Raw genomic sequence first — 24,047 nt, 5'->3', positions numbered from 1 at the left:
TATATATATATATATATATATATATATATATCTATCTGTGTTAACTTATGTGGCTTGATCATTTTGCATTGCCTTTGGTATATATAATGTTACGATTAATAATACTTTGTACTGAACTTACATTTAAATTTAAATGGCGCGAACTATCATATTGTAACGGGTATCGAGTTAATTATTGTCGGTAGAAAAAAGAAAGAATTGTAGAATAAAAGTGATATAAAAAAAAACTATATAAGTGTACACATTATATGTTGTAAATGATATGATTTTTAATTATATGCATAGATAGATTTTGAAAGCTATAATAATTAACGTTGTAGTGATGAAAAAAGATGGACGCCTTGACGTTTAGCTCGCACAGGTAAACAGTCGATCTCGGGTTATAGAGAAAAAAAATTATTCATTTATTTCTTTTAAGATTTAAAATACCACGTTATGACAAGATATTAATTATTTTGTAGACTTGTCCACCTTGATTTGAAGGGCGCTCCTCCACGAGTTAGTTACTTCGAAAAGGTTTGTTAAGTAAGAAAACAATCGTTCTGTTTGTACACGCATCATGTGTATATATATATGTAAATATGTATATGTATGTATATACAGGGTGTCCTATTTTTTTCGTTAAAATTTTATCATCATATTCTATAAGTAAAACAAGAACAAAATATTACATAAACTATACTTTTAAATGCATTATACTTGTATATTATTTTCGTTTCACATACTACTCTTTTCAAAGAAATCACTATAATAACATATCCTCATTTTAACAAATAGAATATTAATGTAATTTCTTTTTTATATTGCATGAACAAACCTTAGTTTTCCTTCACTCTTAGATTTATAAAGGGAAGAAAGACAGGAAAGAACGATTCTATGTAAGTTTGATGCGACAATGGAACGTGCGTCACGTACGAATGAATGAATAAATAGTAATGTGATTCCTTCTGAATTAAAAAAGAAAAAAGTTAAGTGAACTTTTGAAATATTTATTTATTTACAATTATTCATAATTTAATTTAAGTTGTAATCTAATTTTTAAGTTATGATTTTCTTTGTTTTTAAGATTCAACAAATGATTTTATCAACGAGGTTTTAGTTTAAATGGTACATTTAATTATTGTAATGAGATATTTTGTTTATATGTTTTGTTAGATTAAATAAATTAGTATTTACTATTTATGGGTATAATCACATATTTGAATATATGCTAATTTGTAATATAGCCTTGATAATATAACTTATAATTATTATTTGCATAACGTATTACAGTTATTTCCTCTGATAAGAACATGGGGTGCCACTGGATTACTGTTAGAATGGGAAGATACCTTCCCATACACTCGAGAGCTTACTCAAATAGGAAGCAACAGACCGATCAATTTGGCAAGCGGATATACACTTCTAGAGGGAAAGCAAATCTTACAGATAGCAGGAGATTGTGGTTTGGCAGTTGTACCATTGGTACAAACTTTTGGACATATGGAGGTAATTAAATAATAAATGACGTTAAGAATATATAGGATATTATTTAAACTCATGTACATTTATGCGTTATTGCAGTTTGTACTGAAGCATGACGAATGGCGCTTTCTACGTGAAGTTGAACGCTTTCCAAGCTCTATATGTCCATCCAATCCGCTAACTATGACTTTGGTAACATCTTTAATTCGTCAAATAGTTAACTTTCATCCAGATATACAATACTTACACATAGGTGCTGATGAAGTCTGGCATCTTGGTCTTTGTCCTGTTTGTACCAAACGGGCTGCCACTAGTAAATATGGAAAACCATCTTTATTCTTGGAGCATGTTTTAGCTGTCACACAATATATACAAGAGACATATCCTTATTTGAAGATAATTATGTGGGATGATATGCTGAGATCAATAGACTTGAAGGTGTTGAATGGTATTTGAATTAATTTTATCTATTAAATGATCGATTATTTTCTCTTTTTTTTTTTCTTCAATAAATGTTGGATTGAAATTATATCATTTTTGTTTGCAGAGTATTATTTAGGGAAATACGTTGAACCAATGATTTGGCACTACTGTTCTAGAGAAACTTTTTCTCTACCTCAAGGTATATAGTCTCTCGGATGATTTATTTATTCAAATTAAATGCAATAAAATAATATATCGATGTTATTCATAGATATTTGGGATAAATACAGTATCATATTTCCACACATTTGGGTAGCAACTGCATTTAAAGGTGCCACTGGGTCTTGTCGACATATTCCAATAATTCGACATCATATAAGCAATCATGAGAAATGGCTGGAAGAATTAAGTACTAATGTAAATAAAGTTCAAGAATTTCGAGGCATAGCATTCACTGGATGGTCAAGGTAAATTTTTTGTAAAATATACGTAATAATAGTTTCTTGAAGATGATTTTTCTACTTAGGTATGATCATTATGCTACAATGTGTGAGTTATTGCCTACAGCAATACCATCATTAGCACTGTGCTTAAAAGCATGGCTCTATGGTTACTCAGAACAATTACATGTGCAAGTTGCTAAGAGTCTAGGATATTCAGATCCTTCAGAGTTACAAACAATACCTCATCCACGACAAACAATACCAAATGAACTATCGTTTCCTGGGTGGGAAGTAGCAATTGGTATTGAGTGGTTCATAAATTACAGAACTAAATATCAAAATGTTTTAGTCAATGACCAGTACGTATAAAAATAATTGTAGAATTTATTAGCATTGTTTGTTGTTTAATATATAAATGTGCATCCTGTATGAATATAAATTTAAACAGAATATTAACTTGGATGAATCCATGGCAAATTGATAACAATTATACAAATCCTATGCAACTGGAGGGCTTAATACCTGCATTCTCGGGGTAAGTAACATAGCTTTGTTAAAATAAAATAGTCGCAATCTATAAGGTTTATATAATATATATAGTATGTTATTGGAACTATCATCCTTGGAGGGGTATTTAAGACTTCATATGGAAAATACCTTCTTTCCATTTATGATCAATGAGTGGATGGGCACAAATCTTCAACCGATGAAAGTAAAGCTAACAGAGTTGAAGCAAATAACAGAAAATCAGCTTAAGATAAACACTCGCGCGTAAAATATATTTAGTATAATGTAGTATTTATTTATTTTTTACCTCAGAAAGTAATTTTGGATGCAGCAAGTCATTCATAAACAATAGAATTTAGAGTATAAGAAAGTTTAAGGAAGAAGAATAAAAATAAATATTATATAATGTGAAATATTCTTTTTAGATGTAATAAAATTAGAAAATAGGCTTCAAAGTATAATGTCACGCAAGTGGTATGCGATGTAATTTTATAAGAGGAAATAATTATTTTAATACTTCATTTGAACATAAGTGAATCTATGAGAGCAACCGTATATCATTTGCTATCGTACTTTGTCATATCGTAAACTATGCTGTGATATTCGGCTATGAAAAGATAGTAAGTCGTTTTTCTCTTAGTTTACTTTCATTCTACCTCACCAAATGATGCATACATTATGAATAGTCAGTTCCCTCATATTATGGAATATTCGGCTAATTGTAAGAGAAAATCTGCTATGGAACTCATTAGACTAACTGAAATTGCATTTTATCGTCAAACATTATGATACGAGAAGTTAAGTACGTATTACGCGTTTATCATATTTTCAAAAGATACTAATATTAGATTCATCTTTACTTTATCTCTCCTATTAGCTTATAGAATTTAACAGAATAGATGAGAAATATAAGTATGTTTTATACTTTTAATTAATATTACTTATGATAAAAATATTAAGAAATCTTAAACTTTTATTTATATTCAAAATTTGTATTCATTTATAACTATTATTTATAAAATTATTATAATATACATATGATGCGTATAAATCTTATGTTTTTTTAATACTACAGGAAAAAATTAATTATTTCATTTAAATATGTTTATTAATGTATGATAGATCTTCTGTAAGGCAACAAAAAATAAAATAATATAACATTAAATCAGAAAATTGAAATGAAGATAATAAATACTGATAATGCTTGTTTCTGTGATAACATAACATTAATATTCGTGTAAGCGAAATAACAAAGGAAATATTTTCTAGTTAGAAAAATAAGTAGAGTGACATTTGTTTTTTGAAATATTGTGACATCTGTGGCCATATTGTATTTGTTATGAAAAGATTTGTTAAGTAATTACTATATCTACTGAAGTTTCACATACTTATACAAAAAATTATAAAAAATATGTAATTTAACATTCCTGGAAAACATTATGTTTTCACATTGTTAGTTAAAATGTATTGTCAAATAATATAAAATCATGTCACAGCTCCAGGACCACGATGAACAAGAAGCTCTTAAACAGGATGAATTTTTTAAACAAACATTAATTAGTGTGAAACCTTTTATATTAAATCTAACATGTGCGGAAGATGCTCAATTATGTAAAATTTGGCTCGATAAACTGAATCTTTCTTCTTTTCAACGCAGTCTTAGAAATGAGTATCTAATTGAATTATGTCAGCAATTGAAAAGAGGTCATGTAGGAGGTATATTTAGTGAAGCTCCTCCTTTAGGTCCTCTCTTACCATTAAATAAATCATATCGCATGGTAATTTTTTATTCATATGTTCATGTAAACATAATTTATAAATTAATAATTAACGTATAACGCGCGTGGCTGTTCAAATTTGATTAGAAATATAATTGTTATTTTTTCTTAATTAAATAACGATATGATTTAGGTTTATATTAGTTCATCTTTGAGTGATCTGTCAGAATTTAGTACAATTTCATATCACAAGCAGGAACGAATTAATGAACATAAAACACATTTGCAAAATACTACATTGAGAATACAAGATACAAATTCTACAAGTACAAGTCAATGTTCACATATATTTAAACCATCATCAGATCAATTTGATGACGGAAACATAGGAGATAGAAATCAGTTTAGAACATATAGCCATGATACAGATTCACCGATTGCTACCATTAAAGAATTACAAATGGAAAATAAATATTTGCATAAAGAATTATTAGAATATCAAGAAATGAATGAAAGTTTGCATACTAATATAAGACAACTAACTTCTGAGATTATCGTACTGAAAGCTAAGTGAGTGTAAATGTAAGCTTTGTTTTTTACATTCAAAAACCAAAATATAAGTTTACTCATAACAATATATTAATGTAAGAAGAATACAACATTTATTTATTTAACTAGATTATCAGAGATGCAAAAAGTAAAAAATGTTTTAGAATCTACTCATAAAGAAAATGTTCAACAGTATAAAAATAAAGTTGCCGAACAGTTTTCTAAACTAAAATTTCAATTGCACGAAGCTGAATGTAAAAATGAAAGTTTAAATAACAATTTACTAACAATGTCACAAGAATTGGATAAAATTATTCACGATAAGGTAAGAAATTAAATACGCTGAATATAGAAAAATAAGATTTTTAATAGCTTTTCCTAAGGAAGAAGAGATTAATGCAATAAAGAAGCAATGTGTAGATAAATTAGAATCCATGCACCAGCAATATGAAGTTTTTTTAAAAGTAAAAGATTTAGAAATAAATACACAGATAGATTCAATTCGTCAGAAGGATTTGGAATTATTGAAGAAAGATGAAGAAGGAAATAAGAGAATCGAATTATTGACAAATAAAATAAAAGAGATGGAAATAAAGCTTGAAATAGAAACAAAAGATGTAATTGTTTATAATTTCTAAATTCTATCATTTTACTTTTTTTTTATATCAAATAATTTAAATGTATACTTTCAGGAAAATAAATTACGAGCCATGTTAACAGATCAAAATGCAATAATGAGACAGGAGTTTGATAAAATGAGAAGTGAAATAGAACTAGTATCTCAAAATCAAAATGAGAATTTAGTCTCTAAAACAATAATGTTGAAAAAAACTATATTAAAGCTTAAAAAATCTAAAGACAAGCTTGTATATGATTATGAAACAAAAATTAATCATATCCTTAAGGTTTAATTATAGCATTTATTATTAATTATTATCTATCTCTTATAGTTTAATTTTTTATTTAAAATTTATTTTTTTTCGCAATACAGAATAAAGATATGGAAATTAAGTCATTATGCATACAATTTCAAGGACAGAAGACTGATTTATACATATCCTTATGTTCAGAAAAGCAACGTGAATTAAATGCTTTGGTCAATTCATTAGAAGACAAATATAAATTGCTTTTTGCAGCAGCTGATGAGACAGCTGAAAACCAACGTCAGAATTATCTTAAGGTAGAATTATTCAATTTATGTTTTATTTATCTACAATTTTTTAATCTATTTCATTTCTTATTTTAAAATATCTTAAAATCTTCTCATATACATATTTTGAAAATTTTCAGAAAATAAATATATTAGAGAATGAACTATGTCAATTGAAAAATAACATTCGTAATAATGACTAATGAATATAATGGTAACGTATTGTTATTACTATTTTTAGCGTTCTTGTAATAAAGTCATATATATTAATAAATGGATGTAAGTATATAAGTAATTACATTATTATTTTAATTTAAATTTATTGTTTTATTTATCAACATCTGAATAAAAACCTAAATAAATATATATGAATTATTTACACAAATCTACATAAATAATACAAATACATTATATATTCATCGGAAATTATTTGAATTTTAGCGCCTTTTATGAAAGATATATCAGCAATAAGCTTAAGAAGTAAATATCGTCAATTTGGCAATCCTGCTTATTATGTTGGTTTCTATAGCAACCTATTAGTCAACTAAATCAAAAAGCTTCAATTCTAATAACACTACACATTGCGGTTGTTATAAACTTTATAATCAAGTGTAATTAATAATATAAGGAAAAGAAATAATGAAGAAAATATCTTTTCAAATTTCTTTTATATAAATTAATATAATTTGCTTATTTTTAATATCTTTATTAACAAGCAGTGTATAATACATATATACATTTAATCTTGTTTCTTTCAAATATTGTACAAAACATGACGTGATTAATTATTTTAAACATATTTTTGAGTTATTTATATGTCAGTCTTGAAATATCTGAAGTTAGATAAATAATTAAAAAAATGTCATTATATTTTGATACGCGAGTGCAAAATCCAGAAACTGCTTCAATCAGTACTCACACAACATGGCATACTAATTATCTACTGTTAGCTGTAGCAGCATATTCTCAAGACAAGGGAGGATTTGTAACAGTTTACGATGATCAAGGAGAACCTTTACAAGATGTGGAATCTTCAAGACATTCCGTAGCTCAGGTGACTGCTCTTGGTTGGCATCCCGATAGGAGATGGCTTGCAGCAGGATGGGAAAGCGGAGAGTTGCGGGTAAATAATTTTATAATTTAAAAAAAAAAATAATTTATAGATACATTCATTAATACCTTTACAATATGATATTTATACGATCATTAATTATATTGTTTTTCTTATTATTTAATTACAGATATGGCCAGGTGATACAGGAAGCAATGAATTTAATGTGATTGTAACGCCGCATCGTGATCCTATAACAATTTTACAATGGAGTCCGCATGGAAGTCGATTAGTATCAGCAGATGCTGCTGGTTCTATAATAGCTTGGAAGATTGATTCCAGAGGTCAATTACTTATGGTTTTTCATCATGAACTAAAAGGAACTTTTACACATATTGCGTTTATTCCAATGAAACCAAGCATAAATTATAGGTAATTTTGAATGACTTCTCAAATGAAAATATCATATTTATTATTATATAAATTATGTAATATTTAAAAAACATTTAGTGATCTGGCAAAAGCTGCAGTAGCTGGGGATGAAAGAGCATTAGATCTTTTTAGTTATTGGCGTCCCAGAACTGCTGCACCAATATCTGTTTCAACTCGTAAAGATAATCATGCTTTTTATATTGGAACTTCAAATGGAGTTATATATTTCATTGACGCTCAAGGACAATGCATGGAAGTTTTTAATACGGATGGGGTTACATTACAATTTTTATTGTATCATCAGATTAGAGATTCTATTATTATTATGACAGAAGGTTTAAATATTGGATATTTCCAAGCAGATCCAATTACTGGGCAATTGACAGAAATAACTAAGGTATTTTCAAAATGATCAATACTTTTTTAGTAAATATTTATGTGCATTAGTAAATAAGGATCACTTTAATATGCATTTATTATTTTATTTTTGTGATCAGGTGAAACTTAGTGGTCGAAGTGATGTACCTCGCAGTGGTCCTGCTATTTGTTGGGCTGGTAGTAATACACTAGCTGTTCTAACTGGAGAACTGGGTGTTCGTTGTTGGGATCTTCATACTGGAGATACATATGTTTTATCACCTCCTGATTCATTAACTGGTAATCTTGCCACACCTCAGGAAATCTGTACAAGCTTATCTTTTTGTAAAAATAATGGTATTTATCATACATTAATAAGATATTTGTTTAAATATAACATTCATTAATATTCCATACAATTTCTTCCAGATACATTAGCTGTTGGGACAAACTTAGGTACAATTTATTTATGGAAAGGAAAAATTGTAACTGATCCTGATGAAAATCGTTGGTCTAGTATTCCCGAGTCATGTACAATTCATGGTACTGTTAAACAATTGATATGGGGTGCAACTTTATTGAGAAATCCTCTCCTGGCAGTTAACTGTATTACAAATGTTTTTATTTTGCATCAACAATCGATGTGCGCTGCATATAATGACGGGGTTTGTGCAAGTCAGCTTAGTCCAACACAAATTTTACTGGAGATAGATGGACAGATGCATACATTGAAAACCGACATTCAAGTACAGATCATTGCTGTGAATAAAGAATATGCAGCTGTTTCATCTAGCAGACAAGTCGTAATTTATAGAATTAATAAAAAGGATGGTTTGTTAGGTACAATGATAATAGGAAGTTTTGCTTGTGATACTGAAAAGATATTGATTTATGAACATACATTGATTATCTTGACGCCGTTAGTTATTCAATTGCGATCAACAGAAGGTACTATTACACAAACATTACCAACAATGCCAGAAGAAGGTGAACCGATTACCATGGACCTTACGGGTCGATATTTAACAGTTGCATCGTTAAATGGTATTTTAAAAATTTGGGATTTAAGTAAAAGGGAAATCGAGTTACATACCAGAGCTATGGCAACATACGAAGCCATTAATGACTTTGCTGAAATTATTGAAGCTAAATGTAATTCAGATTGCCGATGTGTGTCTATTACTGTTGCTATGGCTAATCTTATGCCTAGTTCAATCCTTTATGTATGGGACATTGAAAGTGATCAAATGCATGAATTTGATTTTGCCAAATCAGATGATACGATCGACGATGAATCTGCATTGTAAGTGATAATAGTAAAAAAAGAAAAAGAACGTGCTCTGGGCGTTTATTAAGGCGAAGTGAAAGATATTATGATCCCTTAAAAAGTACTTGCTGCGAAAAAATTTAATATTCTTTTAACATTCTGTCAACATATTGATTTATGAATGTTTCAGAGCTATGAAGTGTAGAGGAAGACTAGTTACTGCTCATTGCTGGGATTTCGAAGACCCAAGGCTTTTGGTATGTCGTGCACAAAAATTAGAAACACGAGAATCTACAAAATCAGACGAAATTGATGACGAGGTAATTATGATGCACGTATTTTATAGTTCATTTTTAAACTGCTATATTTATTTTATTCAAAATTTTTATTATTTTTAGGCTGCTGTAGTATTCGTTTCATTATTTGCTACATCCGATTATGGAATTGCTATACAAGACGTAAAGTCAATAGCAGACGAGAACTGCAGATTATTGGGCGTTCAATCGCCTTATATAATAATTTTAAATTCTGAGAAAGTACTTGAAAAAAATAGTAAAGTTATGCGATTACTTATGCGAGACTTTGAAGAACTCGAAGATTGCGATCTCATAACTAAAAAAGCTGTTCTAGATTTTAGTTTTTATATTAGTATAGCTAATATGGATGAAGCTTTCAAATCTATTAAAACTATTAAGAACGAAGCTGTTTGGAAAAGCTTAGCAAGAATGTGTGTAAAGACCAAACAATTAAATATGGCTCTTTTATGTTTGGGGCACATGAAACAAGCCAAGGCAGCAAAAGCATTGAAACAAGCAATGCAAAATGACAATTTAAGTTTAGAAACTAAAGTTGGCATATTAGCAGTCGAACTTGGATTGTATGTAAGTATTTATCTGAAATAAATTAAATAATTAACTGTATGCATATATATAAAATAATTATAATATTATTAACGTTAAATGTTGAAAAGAATGACGCTGAACGTCTTTTCCGCGAATCGAAAAGATTCGATTTATTGGGAAAACTTTTGGAAGCTCGTAATAAATTCAAAGAAGCCATAGAATTAGCATCGAATGAAAATAAAATTCGAGAAAGGACAAGTTACTATAATTACGCTAAAGTTCTGGAATGGGAAGGAAAAATTGCAGAAGCGATCGATATGTACACAAAAGCTGATTGTCATAGATACGAAGTGCCAAGAATGTTACTTTCAAGACCGAGAGAACTTGCTGCATATTTAAATAATTGTGACGATCCGTAAGTATTATACATATACTATTTAAATATTATTTTATAAGTATTTTATTTTCTCAATTAATAATTATTTTCCTAACATTTTAGTCACATAAAAACTTGGCAGGCTCAGTACATAGAATCGACTGGAGATATGGAAGGAGCTTTACGTTTGTATGAACAAGCCAATGATACGTTGTCCATGACGAGATTATTGTGTTATTTTAATAGAGATGATGAAGTATGCGATCTCGTTTTGAGAACAAATCATGCCGCATCTGCTTATCACTTAGCTGCACATTATGAGTCGAAAAATAATATATCACAATCCATCCATTTTTATACGATAGCAAAGGCATATACGAACGCAATTCGTTTATGCAAGGTAATATATATACCTGCGAAAGAATTCTAACTAAATTATATTATCGTTTATTAATGTGTTATATTTTTATATTTAATCAGGAACATCACATGTCCGAGGAATTGTGGCCCTTGGCAGTTTTAGCATCCAGACAATCGCAAATAGAAGTTGCAAAATATTATGAAGAAAATGGACAACTGGATAGAGCTGTTCTGCTATATCATAAAGCTGGTTTATTGCACAAAGCTTTGGATATAGCTTTTAGGATGCAACAATTCAGTGCATTGCAACTTATTACCATGGACATTGATGCTGATTCCGATCCTGTCCTTATCGAGAAGTGTGCTGAATATTTTGTACAAAATGAACAAATAGATAAAGCTGTTGATTTATATGCTATTGGTAGGAAGTATATGGAGGCATTAGAATTAATAAAAAAGCATAACGTAACGTTAACCGAAGATCTCGCAGAAAAAATGACAACGGAAAAAATCGAGAATGATGTAGAACACGAAAAGAGAAGGATTGATACGTTAGAAAAAATTGGAGAAATAGCGTTTGATCAAGGAAATTATCATTTGGCTACGAAGAAGTTCACGCAAGCTGGAAACAAGTTAAGAGCCATGAAAGCTTTACTTAAGTCCGGCGACACGGAAAAAATTTGTTTTTTTGCACAAGTTTCGAGACAAAGAGAAATTTATATTATGGCAGGCAATTATTTGCAATCATTGGATTGGCAAAATCAGCCTGAAATTTTAAAGAATATCATTAACTTTTATTCAAAAGGCAAAGCTATGGATCTGTTAGCTAATTTTTATGTGGCCTGTGCTCAAGTAGAAATTGACGAATTTCAAAATTATGAGAAAGCTTTAGATGCATTGAATCAAGCAAGTAGATGTCTTGCTAAAGTGGTAGCACCTAGGGATCCAGATCTTCATAAAAGAGCTACTGATTTAGTTAATAATAGAATGGCTGCGATAAGACGTTACATTGATATTAAAAAGTACGCAAACATTTGATATTTTTTTATAAAAATATTTTATAAATATTAATTAATAATTTATTTTCTTTTGTGTAGATTCTTCGACAGAGGCGAAACGGAAACAGCGATGTTGCAAGTTCGACAATTACTTGACTCTCAAGGTTCCGATTTAGAACAATCTGTACGTCGTGGGGATTTGTTTGCTACTATTACTCAACATTACGCAAACATGGGAGATACCGAAAAAGCTCGGGCTACCATAGAAGAATTAAAACATTTAGTACCTGGCATAAATCTCAGTTATTACTATAACGTTAATTTGTTAGAAGCATTGGGATATAAACCATCGGTTCAATATCAGGAAAGTTCTGATAAAGATGATGATATCGAGGAACTTTTAGGCGAATGAATATAAAAGTAAGTCTATTACTTGTATGAAATTTTTACGTATCATGTTACAGTTAAATATTTTTGTAATTGTAACGAAGTACAATTAGAATCCATCCATAGTGATATCTGTATACTATTTTACTCATAAAAGATAAAGTGTTAATTGTAATCTTAAATAATAATAGGTTTGGATAATTTGAAACAAATGAAAATATTCGAGCATTTAGAAAAATTCAGAATGTCAATCTTTATTATTTAAACTTAGCACACGAAAATAACCTTAGATTTATTTTTAACAAATTACATCAGAATCCTATTGACGAAAACTAGATTCATGTCTTACATAGAACTCCAAAAATGCGTTTTAAAATTATTGTATCGCGTAAATGGTAAATAAACGAATGTTTACGTTATTATTTTACGTATGAAAAAAATTGAAGAAAAAAGAAATATATTTTGTTGTAACAGCAATTACACCTCACATCTTTACCGTCGATGAAAATAAAAGAAGAAAAAATAAAATTTCAGATAACATCGTTCCGAAACTGAAGGAATTGCTATTAAAATAACTGCTTTCGTTCAGTATTAAATATCGTATATAACAAAATCTAGTTCACCTAGCGAAGGTCTCGCAAAAGTTCGTAATAGCGATTTAAATCGTAATTATTAAAACTTAATTCAGACAGCTTTTTCGGGAGTAGGCTTTTTGCATGGTGGTAGGGGTACTTCCATTTCAGGTTCGTCAGCCTTACGTTTTTTTCGCACGAGATGCGATATATCGCTAACTGGTTTAACAACTTTTACATTTGTCGTGTTACCAGATGACGACGAGTTCGACGTATCTGAACTGGGTCCAGCACCGTTCGAACTACAACTCGAAAATTCACTTTTAAGATTTTCAATGACGAGCTTGCAGGCTTCATTTTTAAAGTCCTGCATATCTGTGATCTTCTCTTGAATTTCTGGAAGGAGATCCTTAAGTTCTTGGATCTCTCCCTCGATGGTATAGAAGGGATCATCAGTTTTTGGTGGTTCAGTGACCGCTTCTAGTTCTTTTATGCGAGATTCCAAAAGCTTAGTAGCTTTATTAAATTCCTCTATGCTAGCATCAAATTCATTGCCTAGAGAATGAGCCAATCCTAATTGATAATGAATTTCAGCAATAGCCCTAGGTTCCCGTGGATCAATTTTTTCTAGTAAATCCAAACATCCTTGTAGATCGTTTAGAGCTCCCTTGTGATTTCCTCCTTCCATGGCTACTTCCCCAAGTAATCGGTACGAATCAGCCAACAATTTCCATCCTGGTTTTCCTCGTTTTAGCAAAACCAACTTCGCTAATTCTAGTACCTCCCAAGCGACCTTTTATTTAACACAAATGATCTCACTTATTGTTCATTCTCTTTAATCGATACTTTCAATTTTCAATTAATCTCTACAAAAAATCATTTATTTCTTACCTGAAGATTATTAACTTCATCCTCTTCGTCCTCCTTAGAGATATCCTCGGAGTTATGTTCACCATTTTCTTGTATACTTTCACCATTTTGTTGTTTCGACGATGTCGCCGCTGAAGCATCATTATCATCATCATTGGTGGTTTCATTATTTTTAGAGGTATTCTCACTTTCCGATTCTAATACAGTTTTCTCTTCCTTTGCATCATCTTTTTTCTTCTTTATATCTTCTTCTTCTTCTTCCTTAATTTTTTCATTTTTTACATTTTTCTCATCTTTCTCGTTTTTCTTCTCTAAGTTATCTTCAGTAGTAGTCTTCACGGATTCAGTTTTAGTTTCTTTTTCATCTTCCTCTTTCTCTTCATCATCCTCCTCCTCTTTCTCATCAATTTTATTCAACTTTTCCTCATCAGCTTCATCATCTTCTTCATCCTCGTCATCGTCCTCTGCATCTTCTTCACCTTGAGCTTCCTCGGAGCCGGGTACTCCTCCTCCTAAAACCCCAGTCTCTTCTCTAGCGAGACCTAGAAGAGCACGCCCGTAAAGAAGATACGGTTCTCCTAATTCGTCTGCCGTGTCACCGTGTTTCTTCGCGAGCAATTCGCAAGCCTGGGCAAGCGCGGTTACAGCCATCGTATAATCACGTACAAGAAGATGTCGCCTACCCTGAGATATTGCGGTTGCAGGATCGGTGAATGGTACGTTTTCCGCGATATCGGCCATCTGTGGATGAAAACAATATACGTTGTAGAAATTATTTCTTAAATTTTACTTGTAAATTGAATGACAAGTTCAAATTTATAGAATTTCAAAAAAAGGAAAGAAAAGCGAGAGGATTGGCACACGAGTACAAACAAGAAAATTATTGCCTACATCAAGGAAATTAATCTACTCTCTTTATCATTATTATTGACTAGTCCTATTAATAATGTGTGTGTGTGTGTGCGCGCGCGCGCGTGTGTACAATGAGAGAAATTTATTCTGAAATATCAAACATCGTGATGTAAAGCAAAGATATAAGCTTTATCGAATTTCAATGAATTAGAATTTATAATTACACTGATATACGTTCTCCTATCAGAATTCCCATGGGATTTTATATCACAATATTTTATATTCCAGATTCAATTTTCCATTAATCTATAAATATTTTTTCATAAATGATTTATTCGAACGTTGTTGATTAGTTAAGAAATACATGGGGAATTAATAAAAAAGGATAATAAAATATAATCTAAATAAATACAAAGAATATATCAAACAAAAAGAGAGAGAGAGAGAGAGAGGGGGGGAGTGGGAAAGAGAAAGAAAGAAAGAGAAAGAAAGAAAGAAAGAAAGATAAAAGAGGGTTGTCCGCAGCATCCAACAAGGGTGGGGTGAATTCGGTCGATTTTCGTACGGTTCGTAAAACGCAAGATGTAGAGGGCGTATTCATAGATGTTCCAACGTTGAAAAGGGCGACCGTGGTGGTGGTGGTGGTGGCAGTAGCGATGCTCGCAGTAAGGGTTAGTGAGAAAAGCAAGCAAGAAGAGAAGAAGGTGCACAGTGTGGTGCTCGCGGCTATCAGTGGGCTGCCAGTGGTCGCCCTGGGCACCACCTGCGCGGATGGAGCCTACTCGTGTACCCAGGGGCCCTGGTCCGCGTCTCGTTTTTTTATTTGCCACGCTTGTTCTTACTTTTGCAGGTAATCTTGTCCCTCCCTTTCTCTCCCTCCCCAATAGTTTCATTCTGTTATTCCCATTCTTTTTCAAATATCTTAATTTATCTTTTCCCCCGTTTCATATTTTTGATCTCTTTTCTCTCATCTGCGATTAATAATTGTATGAATCAGAACCGTGTGTAATTGTTCTCTCTAGTAAATTTTGTTACGTTGATCGAACTCTGCCATCTATTTTTATTATTTTATAATTGGTGACAACGTTAGACGGGAAGAGAATACACGATTTGTTGTTAGATTCTTGTTAGAAGTTTTATAATATTATCTTTTGTCCTAGCGAGAAAATGTTATAATATTGTTGCAATGTTGACAGATTCGATAAGTGTAACTCGTAATAAAAGTGTAACGCTAATGAAATTTGAGTATTATCGAAAAAGATGATCTCAAATCGAGCGGATACCGCGTAAAATGTCTTCATTTTGATACTACACGTGGCTGAGGGATAGCGAGATATTCTCTACCCTTCCGACAATTTATAATTGCAACGATAGTAATTGAGAACTTTTTTGATTATGCAACAAAGATGAATTTTCGGTGTCGAACTACTTGTCAGGAGAGATAGGTCAAAAGGTCAGGACTATCGCAGTATGTGTGTAAGTGTATGGCACATACCCGAATTCGCAAGAAACATTGTTCGTACTGACGTTGGTTGTCTTGTTAACAAGATTTAATGCGTGCTTCTGAAATTGTTTTTTTCTTCCTTTTCGGTTTATTTTTTTTTTCTCATCATCATCAAAAGTTCAACACGGCTAACAACCACCGGTTGAATTCACCAAACTTTATACTTTTTCATAAGAAGAGGTATATACTTGGTGTATGTGTAGCGTGTTTACGAAAGTGCTTCTTTAACTCTATTATTCTCGAGAACTCTTACACCGGTGCCACTCAAAGAATTTATCTCTTCTGTCACAGGATCCGACGGAATATCGAACGAATGGGGGAAATCATGAAAATTACATTTATTCAGACGTCTGATTTTTCTCCCCAACGTTAAAGTTTATAAATAAAACTGTCACGATTTAGTCACACCAAGCGGAAGATTTTCTTTTGAAGTTTCATATTTCCATAATCCGAGAAATGTTTGGCTGCAGTGTGTCGCGTACTTTAATAATTACCAAATGTCTTTTTAAAATTATTTATTCTTACTTTTAAACCATATCAAATTAGAATTGAATTCGAATAAAATTGTCTCCTCTTTAATTTCCTTTTATTAACATACTAATGTTTTATGTTTCAGCAACCGGATTGTTATGCGGAGCAATAATGACCGATCATTGGGAGGAGGTTGGATGGAATAAGGAAGCCCTCATTCATGTTAATGTTAGTCTCACATGGTACTTGGATGGTCAAGTGGCAATGCTGGAGGCTCCGGCTGCTCATAGAAATCATCATCACGGCAGACGTGGATCTTTCTTGGTACCAATGCACGGTGGAATTTGGACTATGTGTGTCTCGTTATCGGGTAAGCGAGAGTTGATGTGGTCTTTAAATATTTCATTAGAAATGTTAGTAACGGGAAGAGAACGAATCGAACGAGAGAGAGAGAGAGAGAGAGAGAGTTTACATATACGTTTATTTCGATACGATGACTCACTTCGAAAATTGATTTTTATATACAAGACGTATCTTTCTTAAAGTACTTGCACACTTTCGTGCTTGTGATGTTACCATAAAGAGAGGGAGGAAGAGAAAGAGAGAGAGAGAAAGAAAAAGAGACACAGAAACGATTCAGGGTTGCGTGGGTGTGTCTACTTGAAGAGATACTACCTTGACTCTGCCCGCCGCAGTTATATCGATCACTCGATTAGGATCTATACATTTTATCGGAAGTATCTAGTTCGGTATTGCGTGCTCGCAAACATTTCGGATGCTCCTTTCATTTCTTTTTTTTTTAATCGTATGGATTAATCGTTTGCTTAGAACATTAATCATTTTTAGTATAACTATTTCGCGTATTGAAGTTTGGGCCTTGTTTTTAAAACAATATTATATCAATTAATTTGAACTATTTTGGAATTATTCAAGTTTCCGAAGTATTACAAGTTTTTTAATTAATTTTTTTCATCAATTTCATATATACGACGATAAAAAAAAGAAAGAATATTAAAAAGTTTCCAGAAGAATGATTTTGTCGTTGTAAAAATTAGATCGGTTCTGTTAAGTTGACGAGAAAAATGAAAAGAATTTCTTCTGTCTCTTAATGTTTTACGAGCAAGAGACAAGAGGAAGATTTCTATTTAACTTCGGTCAAGGCAAAAATCTGATTTAAATTTAAGGATCAATGTCGCTCAAACGTTTTTAAATAATTAATGGAATAAAGTCGAGTATTTTTGTGGACATAATGACAATAACGACGAAGATGGCGATAATGAAGGATCCAGAAAATTTAATTGGAAAACTTGACTTTCTTTCTTTTTTCCTTTTCTCTTTCTAGGTTTAATTCCATCGTAAGGAAAATTATAGAACGCGTTATACATTTTCCTAATACGATTTAACGAGCCGAGTACGCAAGAGCATTCAAACTACGAGAATATTTCGCCTTTAAATGAAACGAGATAAAAAGATCGTGTAGTTTCTTTTTTTATTTTTTTTTGTTTTTATATATATATATATATATATATGTGTGTGTGTATGAACATGTCATGCAATAAGACACACAATTAAATCTCATTACTTTAAGATGGAGTAAAACGGATTTTGTTAAAAAGTTAATAAAAACTATTCATAATTTTACTCCATTGTGTTAGCTGGATTTTATATAAACGTGTATACACTTGTATGAAAAGGTACGAAGTACCCATTTATACTCGTAACATTTACATTTAGTATTTATATAACAGTACGTAAATTTACTCTACAAATACTCTACTAAGGCAAAACGTTATCAATTTCATATTGCAATTAATATTTAATCGTACTTTAAAAATCTTGTTTTATTGCTTGACTTGTAAAACGTGTTCTATTTCAGAAATAAATTTAATATGAAACAAAGTTGATCTTTGTTAATACTATTTGACATGTAATAAAAAGAAGAAGATTATTAAATATGAACAGTTTCGTTGAACATTAACATCTAGCGAAATATCTCAAAGAAAATACTAAACCTAATTAATGTAAAGGTATAAAAAAGGTTACAGAAAGTTATATAGTGAGCAGTTTTAATGCAACTTTCTTTCGAGAAGGTCACAATATCACGCGTATGTTTGAATTTAGTAAGATATGAAATTGGAGATTTGGAAAGGTGCGTGCAACGAGATAATTGGTTTTCTCGTACGTTTTTCTACTTTTGTATAATGGTTCTCAGTCACGCTAAGCACCGAACAATGCAAACTACTATTTCAACTACGAAATTATGTGCATTCTCTCTCTTCTTACGGTCGTTCGACCTTTTCACTTCGAAATAAAGTATACTAAATTTGTTTATATGAATCATCGAATGTATCGAAAATGGGATAATAATTTGAGACGAAGAAGAAAAGAATTTTGTTTTATTTCTTTTTTTTTTCTTCTGTTTTGATTTCAGAAGACGAAATACGATTACTGGGTCAGGTGGGGTTTCCACAAGAAAGGTGCATTAATTACTTGACACCCGACGAGGCACACGAAGAAATTCGCGCAGCATGGCAGAATCGTAAGCGAGATTATTGACATTTCTTTTTCTTTTCTACACTTTAACTTGATCCTCGACATGATTTTAACGAATTTTTTATGATTTCTTTTTTTCTCGATCAAATTCAACCCTGTGTAGATCGACTGCGTTCTATGGACTTCAAGCGTACAGGTCAATCAAAAAATTGACATGATTTCTTATGATTTTTTATTTTTTCGATTAAATTCAAGCTTGTTTAGATCGACTGCATGATACGAACTCTTCGAGTGTAAAGGAGGAACAAGTACGAAAAAGCATTCGTACTTATACGAAAATAATTCGAAAGATTCGTGGATCTCATGAGAATTATTATTGATTTATTTTAAAATGATGAATTAGTAAGTGTTTAATTTGTGTATTTACGAATGAATATTTTTATCGATGTGAGTTTAAAGTAAACAATATGACGTTACAAAGTCTATAAGTAGCAGTTAGAAATAAAAAGAAAATACTCTACCGTCTGTGGGGATTGTTTTATAATGAGACCTTGGTTTGTAATAGGATAATAAAAAAGTAACTTGTGCGGATAAGAGTTTGAATGGACATTAGAAGCTATTAAGATTATATCGAATAAGTTCACATTTATTTGAACAACGATATTTTTTAAATTCGTGTTCGTACCAATTTTTTTAAGTAAACATGTTTAATAAGAGTATTATATTAATATTTTGTTTCTAAAAATTAATATTCCGTGAATGGAGAAATAAAAAAAAAAAAAAAAAAAAGAAACGCTACCAACAATTTTCGAAATGTTTAAATTATGCCAAGTCGTTCTAAACGAGATATCTTGATAATGATCCTTGACCTTGCAAAAATTTTTAATTAAACGCTACTAATGATCACGTTAATGAATTTAGCTTTTGGATTTTTTTTTTATTATATAGTTTCGAATGATTTTATTATTACTCGTTAAAAAAGACACAAATTCCACATTAAATGGATCAATTATTCTATCGTTTCAGGAATGCAGAATTTAAGTATTTCTTGTTCTCTCGTTTGTTTGATTATTCTTGGCACCGCCGTGCTTATAGGATTTTTTGGATTGTGCAGACATCAAATATCGGCTGTTCTCGTTACTGGAGTGATGTATTTATTGGCAGGTGAGATATTGACTGTTCGTGAAAATTAATCTATGACGTAATGTAACGAATGTATTCGGTTCGTAATTAGCGAAACACTCGACTCGTATCAGTCCAATTAGAATAATGTATTTTCTTTTAAAAAACGATACGCTATACGTGGAATTTTTCCTAATGACTAGCAAATTGGTCATTAGTTGTAATATGTTTTGTTCACTCAAATGAAGAAGATTATTAACCAAAAAAATAACCGATACGAATACTTTACATATACTGTATATATATATATATATATATATTTATGCATGTAAATCATACACAAAGCTAGGCAACTGAACATTTACTATCGAAAATCGATTTGTGGTTGAAATATAAATTCAAGAGAGTATATATATTTAACACATAATAATTTAAAAAATTTGTATTCTTGCACTTGTTAAAATAGTAGAAGCAAAAAACACAATAAACAAGAATGCAAACGAAGAAAAACATTTAACGTCAGTTGCCTTGATTTGAAGTATGAAAATAGAAAAGAATTGACAAAAGAGATAAAACATTGCAGCAACATTCGCGCTCTTCACATTAACCATCATCCACTTCAAGAGGGCTCAAGATCGTGGTGTTCGCATAATTAATGGTCCAGAAGATGGCGTGATAGGTGGCCCAGTGTCACGTGCTATACTAAGAGCACGCCGTTTTACAACTTCTTGGAGCATGGATTTTGGATGGGGTGGAGTGACCCTTTGCGCTCTCGCATCAGTGGCTTGGATTTTGCTTAGCAAGATAATGCGTTTTAGTCCAATCGCAGCCATGATCGCGTAGCAGTGGGAGGCCTTCGAGGTTTAAGGTCATTTAATGTCTGGTGTCTATTGCGATAGAAGATTCTTGGATTAAGTATGAGAAGACTTAGAAAGACAAAGGAAATAATTTTTTTTTCGAGATGAATCGAACCCAGGAAAAAAGAATATAAAGATCGTACGTACGTGCGTATTTCTTTTTACGCGTTATTTGAATTACGCACGCATATATATGTGATCAAGAAGAAATACGCTAGATACGATGATGATGATGATGATGATGATGATGTATAGAATGAAAATATATTTCATCGTTCTTCCAAGGTATGGAGGATAAATTGTTGAATCTCCGAGGTGTAACTATGATCTTACAATTTGATAAGGATTTAAATATGAATATTGTAATCGATCGAAATCGTCGTCTGATTAAGTTTTGCAGCAAGTCGATGACCGAACATTTTTATAAACCTTATATATTTATTACGGAGTATCGACTTGCTGCTTTACTTTTTCTATTTTTTGTTTTGAAAGCTTTTGCATTTAACTGACGATGTCGTAAGTGTTGTTAATGTAACGTTGAGTAAGGGTATGCAAGTATTTATGATCATAGTTATAATATTTCGATCTTTGCAGTATCAGAACGTCAAGTCGGCATCCGTTTTGAAAAATCTCTATCGAGTTATGAATATTCAATGAAATTGACCATCTCGAAGGCATTATCAATTTCTCTACAAAAAGAGCATTTAGTCTACGTACGCATGGGGGGTACAAATTGTACTTAAGTTTAATCTTTACCAAACACATGACAGAATAGTTACGATTGTGGCAGTTAGATAATATTCTAAATACAATCTTTTGTACCTGTTAAGAAAAATCCCTATTGTTCTACTAGGTCGCTTATTTCGACACGAGTAAATACTAATTGGAAGGATTCGTTTGACGTAGGTATTTTTAGAGATCGAACTTAGTTTTCATTATCGTTAACATGCTTATACACACAGATTTTCGTTGAAAAATCTCTCATTCGTAAGAGAATATTATATTCAGTATAGGATTTCAGACTGAAAGAACAAACAGTATTTGTCCTTGTATTTCAGCTTTTTTTGTTAACAGTCAAATTATGTCATATTGCAAGAAACAGTTACTCAATGAACACAAATTTTAGAATATTTAATAGATATATTGAAAATTCCCTTATTATTTGATAAAGCTTCAAAAGCTTGAAATATGGTAACTGTTTCTGGTAATCTGACTTTAGTCAATTAAAATAAAAAAAAGGCGTATTGAAGAGTATAAGGATTAGCTGATTAATTTAATTAAATTGATTGTAAATATATCCAAGGATTCTTCCATTTATAGTTGCATTCATTTTTATAAATCTTATGAAATTTAACCAAATTTAATATTAAGAGGTCGTTTAACAACGATTAGAGTAAAAATTTATATTAATATGCACATTCATTATCTCTTATTAACATTTTAAAATATTTGACTTCTCTTTTTTTGTTTTCAATATTTTTGAAACAGTTTGAAAGTAAAGTAAACATTTTTTGAACTTGCGCCTTCAAGGTTTAATCTTAAAATATAATATAAGTTTATTATTATCTTATTTAGTACAATCCAATCGCCTTATAAATAAAGTAATAAGCATGTTTGTAAAGTGCATAGTTTAGCATAAAATTGTTCCAGCCAATATAAACAACGATCGAATATGTGCGATAAGAAACTAGCTTTTGCTACGAATTATTACAGCGAAAATGATATAAAAGCCAACAAAAAATATATTGCAAATGAAAGGATTGTGAGCTAAGATTCGTCCATTAATGTTTAAGAAAGGAAAAGAAAAAAACAAAAATAAAATAAAAGAATAAACATTTTCAGGTATTTTTGGATAAACAATGCCTGATACTTGGAAAAAAACGAGCTTTGGTATGACATAAGAAATTTTGAAATTTTCACGATAGGTGTAAAACTGTTGTCCAAGCGATCATAAAAAATAATATTATTTAAAACGAAAAACATTTTTTCACAGATAACATTTTCCTAATTATCATATTTTTTACCTGATGCTTGTTGTTTGTTATATCAGAGTTAATGTATCACAAATGCAATAAAATGAAAGAAAAAGAAACACTTACTAAAATCTAAGTGTAAATACGTAAAAATATCTTCCCATAAGATTTAAAAGATAAGATATTAAAATTATAATCTTTCGTAATTTACAATTGTATGAATCAGTGAGGTTATGCTCAGGAGGCGAGATGCCATTGGTAAAAATAGAATTTAACGCGCGCATACCCACTTTCCTTAATAATACGTGCCACCAATTTGTCAAACACGTGATAATCTTATTTATTTGATATGAATATAATCACGTATTTCTATAATCTTTATATAAAAATACATATGTAGATGAATTAGTCGAGAGGAGGTGACAAAAAATATTTCGCGGTTCTGAAAAGACGGTAAACAATGGAAACAAGTGTGCATGTTTTAATTAGAAGATAACGATTAAAAATAGGTTGGTTAGAGATATTGAATATTTTTTTCTTATTAAATTTTCTTAACATTTTTTTTGTCAACAGCAAAAAGAAATCTTTAAAGAAAGCAACGGTCGAATTATAACGGTTTTTATTTCGACCAAGTTAACCTCGTTAAATGGAAAATAACGGATTCGCACGTACCTTGCTTTTTCTAAGAAAATAGACAAGAAGCCAAAAAAATAGGTCGACAGCAAACAAATTTCTCTTCGTCACCTTTTGAAGAAAACGATGAGTGTTTTAATGATTCACGAATTTGTATATATTACTGATTCAAACGAAAACTTCTCGAACCGTTGCAAGAAATAGATCGTCAACCGGCACAAGAATATAATTTCTGGATGAACGCGAAGAAATTTTCATCGTGCGATTGAGGAGCCATCTATCTGGTACAGAAATAAATTTGTCGTCACTTTAATAATTGTGTAGTGTCCGATCTAGAAATTTCTTTGCTCTATGTTTAGTAAATGTAAAGTGGCAA

General features: G+C 30.9%; 5 protein-coding genes across 8 annotated transcripts; 4 read left to right on the top strand and 1 right to left on the bottom strand.

Moving 5' to 3' along the window:
• Window positions 1–155: 155 nt before the first annotated feature.
• LOC106793057 (hexosaminidase D-like) lies at window positions 156–4,002 on the top strand. Its single transcript, XM_014759664.1, has 9 exons — window positions 156–361; window positions 462–516; window positions 1,273–1,488; window positions 1,564–1,912; window positions 2,012–2,086; window positions 2,159–2,354; window positions 2,414–2,689; window positions 2,779–2,865; window positions 2,931–4,002. The coding sequence occupies exons 1-9, from the start codon at window positions 333–335 to the stop codon at window positions 3,103–3,105; spliced, it is 1,458 nt and encodes a 485-aa protein (XP_014615150.1). The 5' UTR covers window positions 156–332; the 3' UTR covers window positions 3,106–4,002.
• An 82-nt stretch (window positions 4,003–4,084) lies between these two features.
• Window positions 4,085–6,015, top strand: LOC106793058 (protein FAM184A-like). The gene is made up of 4 exons (XM_014759665.1): window positions 4,085–5,125; window positions 5,234–5,429; window positions 5,488–5,721; window positions 5,797–6,015. Exons 1-4 carry the CDS (start codon window positions 5,016–5,018, stop codon window positions 6,013–6,015), a joined length of 759 nt encoding a protein of 252 aa, XP_014615151.1. The 5' UTR covers window positions 4,085–5,015.
• Window positions 6,016–6,969: 954 nt separating this feature from the next.
• On the top strand, window positions 6,970–12,593 carry LOC106792851 (intraflagellar transport protein 140 homolog). Its single transcript, XM_014759385.1, has 11 exons — window positions 6,970–7,377; window positions 7,496–7,737; window positions 7,816–8,134; window positions 8,235–8,451; window positions 8,524–9,397; window positions 9,552–9,681; window positions 9,760–10,242; window positions 10,332–10,618; window positions 10,703–10,979; window positions 11,060–11,961; window positions 12,037–12,593. Exons 1-11 carry the CDS (start codon window positions 7,114–7,116, stop codon window positions 12,347–12,349), a joined length of 4,308 nt encoding a protein of 1,435 aa, XP_014614871.1. The 5' UTR covers window positions 6,970–7,113; the 3' UTR covers window positions 12,350–12,593.
• LOC106792905 (histone-binding protein N1/N2) lies at window positions 12,553–23,924 on the bottom strand. Of its 3 annotated transcripts, none has more exons than XM_014759441.1 (3): window positions 23,711–23,924; window positions 13,788–14,507; window positions 12,553–13,689 (listed from the first exon to the last, which is right to left on the bottom strand). In XM_014759441.1, exons 2-3 carry the CDS (start codon window positions 14,505–14,507, stop codon window positions 13,009–13,011), a joined length of 1,401 nt encoding a protein of 466 aa, XP_014614927.1. In that variant the 5' UTR covers window positions 23,711–23,924; the 3' UTR covers window positions 12,553–13,008. The 3 variants fall into 3 exon arrangements, with proteins under 3 accessions (XP_014614927.1, XP_014614934.1, XP_014614932.1); XM_014759448.1 differs by lacking the exon at window positions 23,711–23,924 and adding an exon at window positions 16,114–16,299; XM_014759446.1 differs by lacking the exon at window positions 23,711–23,924 and adding an exon at window positions 14,843–15,013.
• LOC106792934 lies at window positions 15,079–22,378 on the top strand. Of its 2 annotated transcripts, XM_014759468.1 has the most exons (6): window positions 15,082–15,468; window positions 16,739–16,963; window positions 19,025–19,132; window positions 19,250–19,282; window positions 20,113–20,250; window positions 20,792–22,378. In XM_014759468.1, the coding sequence occupies exons 1-6, from the start codon at window positions 15,390–15,392 to the stop codon at window positions 21,049–21,051; spliced, it is 843 nt and encodes a 280-aa protein (XP_014614954.1). In that variant the 5' UTR covers window positions 15,082–15,389; the 3' UTR covers window positions 21,052–22,378. The 2 variants fall into 2 exon arrangements, with proteins under 2 accessions (XP_014614961.1, XP_014614954.1); XM_014759475.1 differs by lacking the exon at window positions 19,250–19,282 and having other exon boundaries at window positions 15,079–15,468.
• Window positions 23,925–24,047: the final 123 nt, after the last annotated feature.

Source organism: Polistes canadensis, unplaced genomic scaffold (genome assembly GCF_001313835.1).
Source record: "Polistes canadensis isolate GaletaPanama2010 unplaced genomic scaffold, ASM131383v1 scaffold_10, whole genome shotgun sequence".
Taxonomy (NCBI): Eukaryota; Metazoa; Arthropoda; class Insecta; order Hymenoptera; family Vespidae; genus Polistes; species Polistes canadensis.
Note: the sequence above shows the minus strand (reverse complement) of the source record. Positions and strands in the feature narration are given on the sequence as shown.

Coding starts and splice junctions, on each gene's coding strand:
- LOC106792905 (XM_014759441.1), bottom strand. CDS start 14,507: ATGGCCGATATCGCGGAAAACGTACCATTCACCGATCCTGCAACCGCA. Junction 13,690..13,787: donor ATGAAGTTAATAATCTTCAG/GTAAGAAATAAA, acceptor GTTAAATAAAAG/GTCGCTTGGGAGGTACTAGA.
- LOC106793058 (XM_014759665.1), top strand. CDS start 5,016: ATGGAAAATAAATATTTGCATAAAGAATTATTAGAATATCAAGAAATG. Junction 5,126..5,233: donor ATTATCGTACTGAAAGCTAA/GTGAGTGTAAAT, acceptor TTATTTAACTAG/ATTATCAGAGATGCAAAAAG. Junction 5,430..5,487: donor ATAAAATTATTCACGATAAG/GTAAGAAATTAA, acceptor GCTTTTCCTAAG/GAAGAAGAGATTAATGCAAT.
- LOC106793057 (XM_014759664.1), top strand. CDS start 333: ATGGACGCCTTGACGTTTAGCTCGCACAG. Junction 362..461: donor TTGACGTTTAGCTCGCACAG/GTAAACAGTCGA, acceptor ATTATTTTGTAG/ACTTGTCCACCTTGATTTGA. Junction 2,866..2,930: donor TTAATACCTGCATTCTCGGG/GTAAGTAACATA, acceptor TAATATATATAG/TATGTTATTGGAACTATCAT.
- LOC106792851 (XM_014759385.1), top strand. CDS start 7,114: ATGTCATTATATTTTGATACGCGAGTGCAAAATCCAGAAACTGCTTCA. Junction 10,243..10,331: donor CAGTCGAACTTGGATTGTAT/GTAAGTATTTAT, acceptor AATGTTGAAAAG/AATGACGCTGAACGTCTTTT. Junction 10,980..11,059: donor ACGCAATTCGTTTATGCAAG/GTAATATATATA, acceptor ATATTTAATCAG/GAACATCACATGTCCGAGGA.
- LOC106792934 (XM_014759468.1), top strand. CDS start 15,390: ATGGAGCCTACTCGTGTACCCAGGGGCCCTGGTCCGCGTCTCGTTTTT. Junction 16,964..19,024: donor TATGTGTGTCTCGTTATCGG/GTAAGCGAGAGT, acceptor TTTTGATTTCAG/AAGACGAAATACGATTACTG. Junction 20,251..20,791: donor AGTGATGTATTTATTGGCAG/GTGAGATATTGA, acceptor AAAACATTGCAG/CAACATTCGCGCTCTTCACA.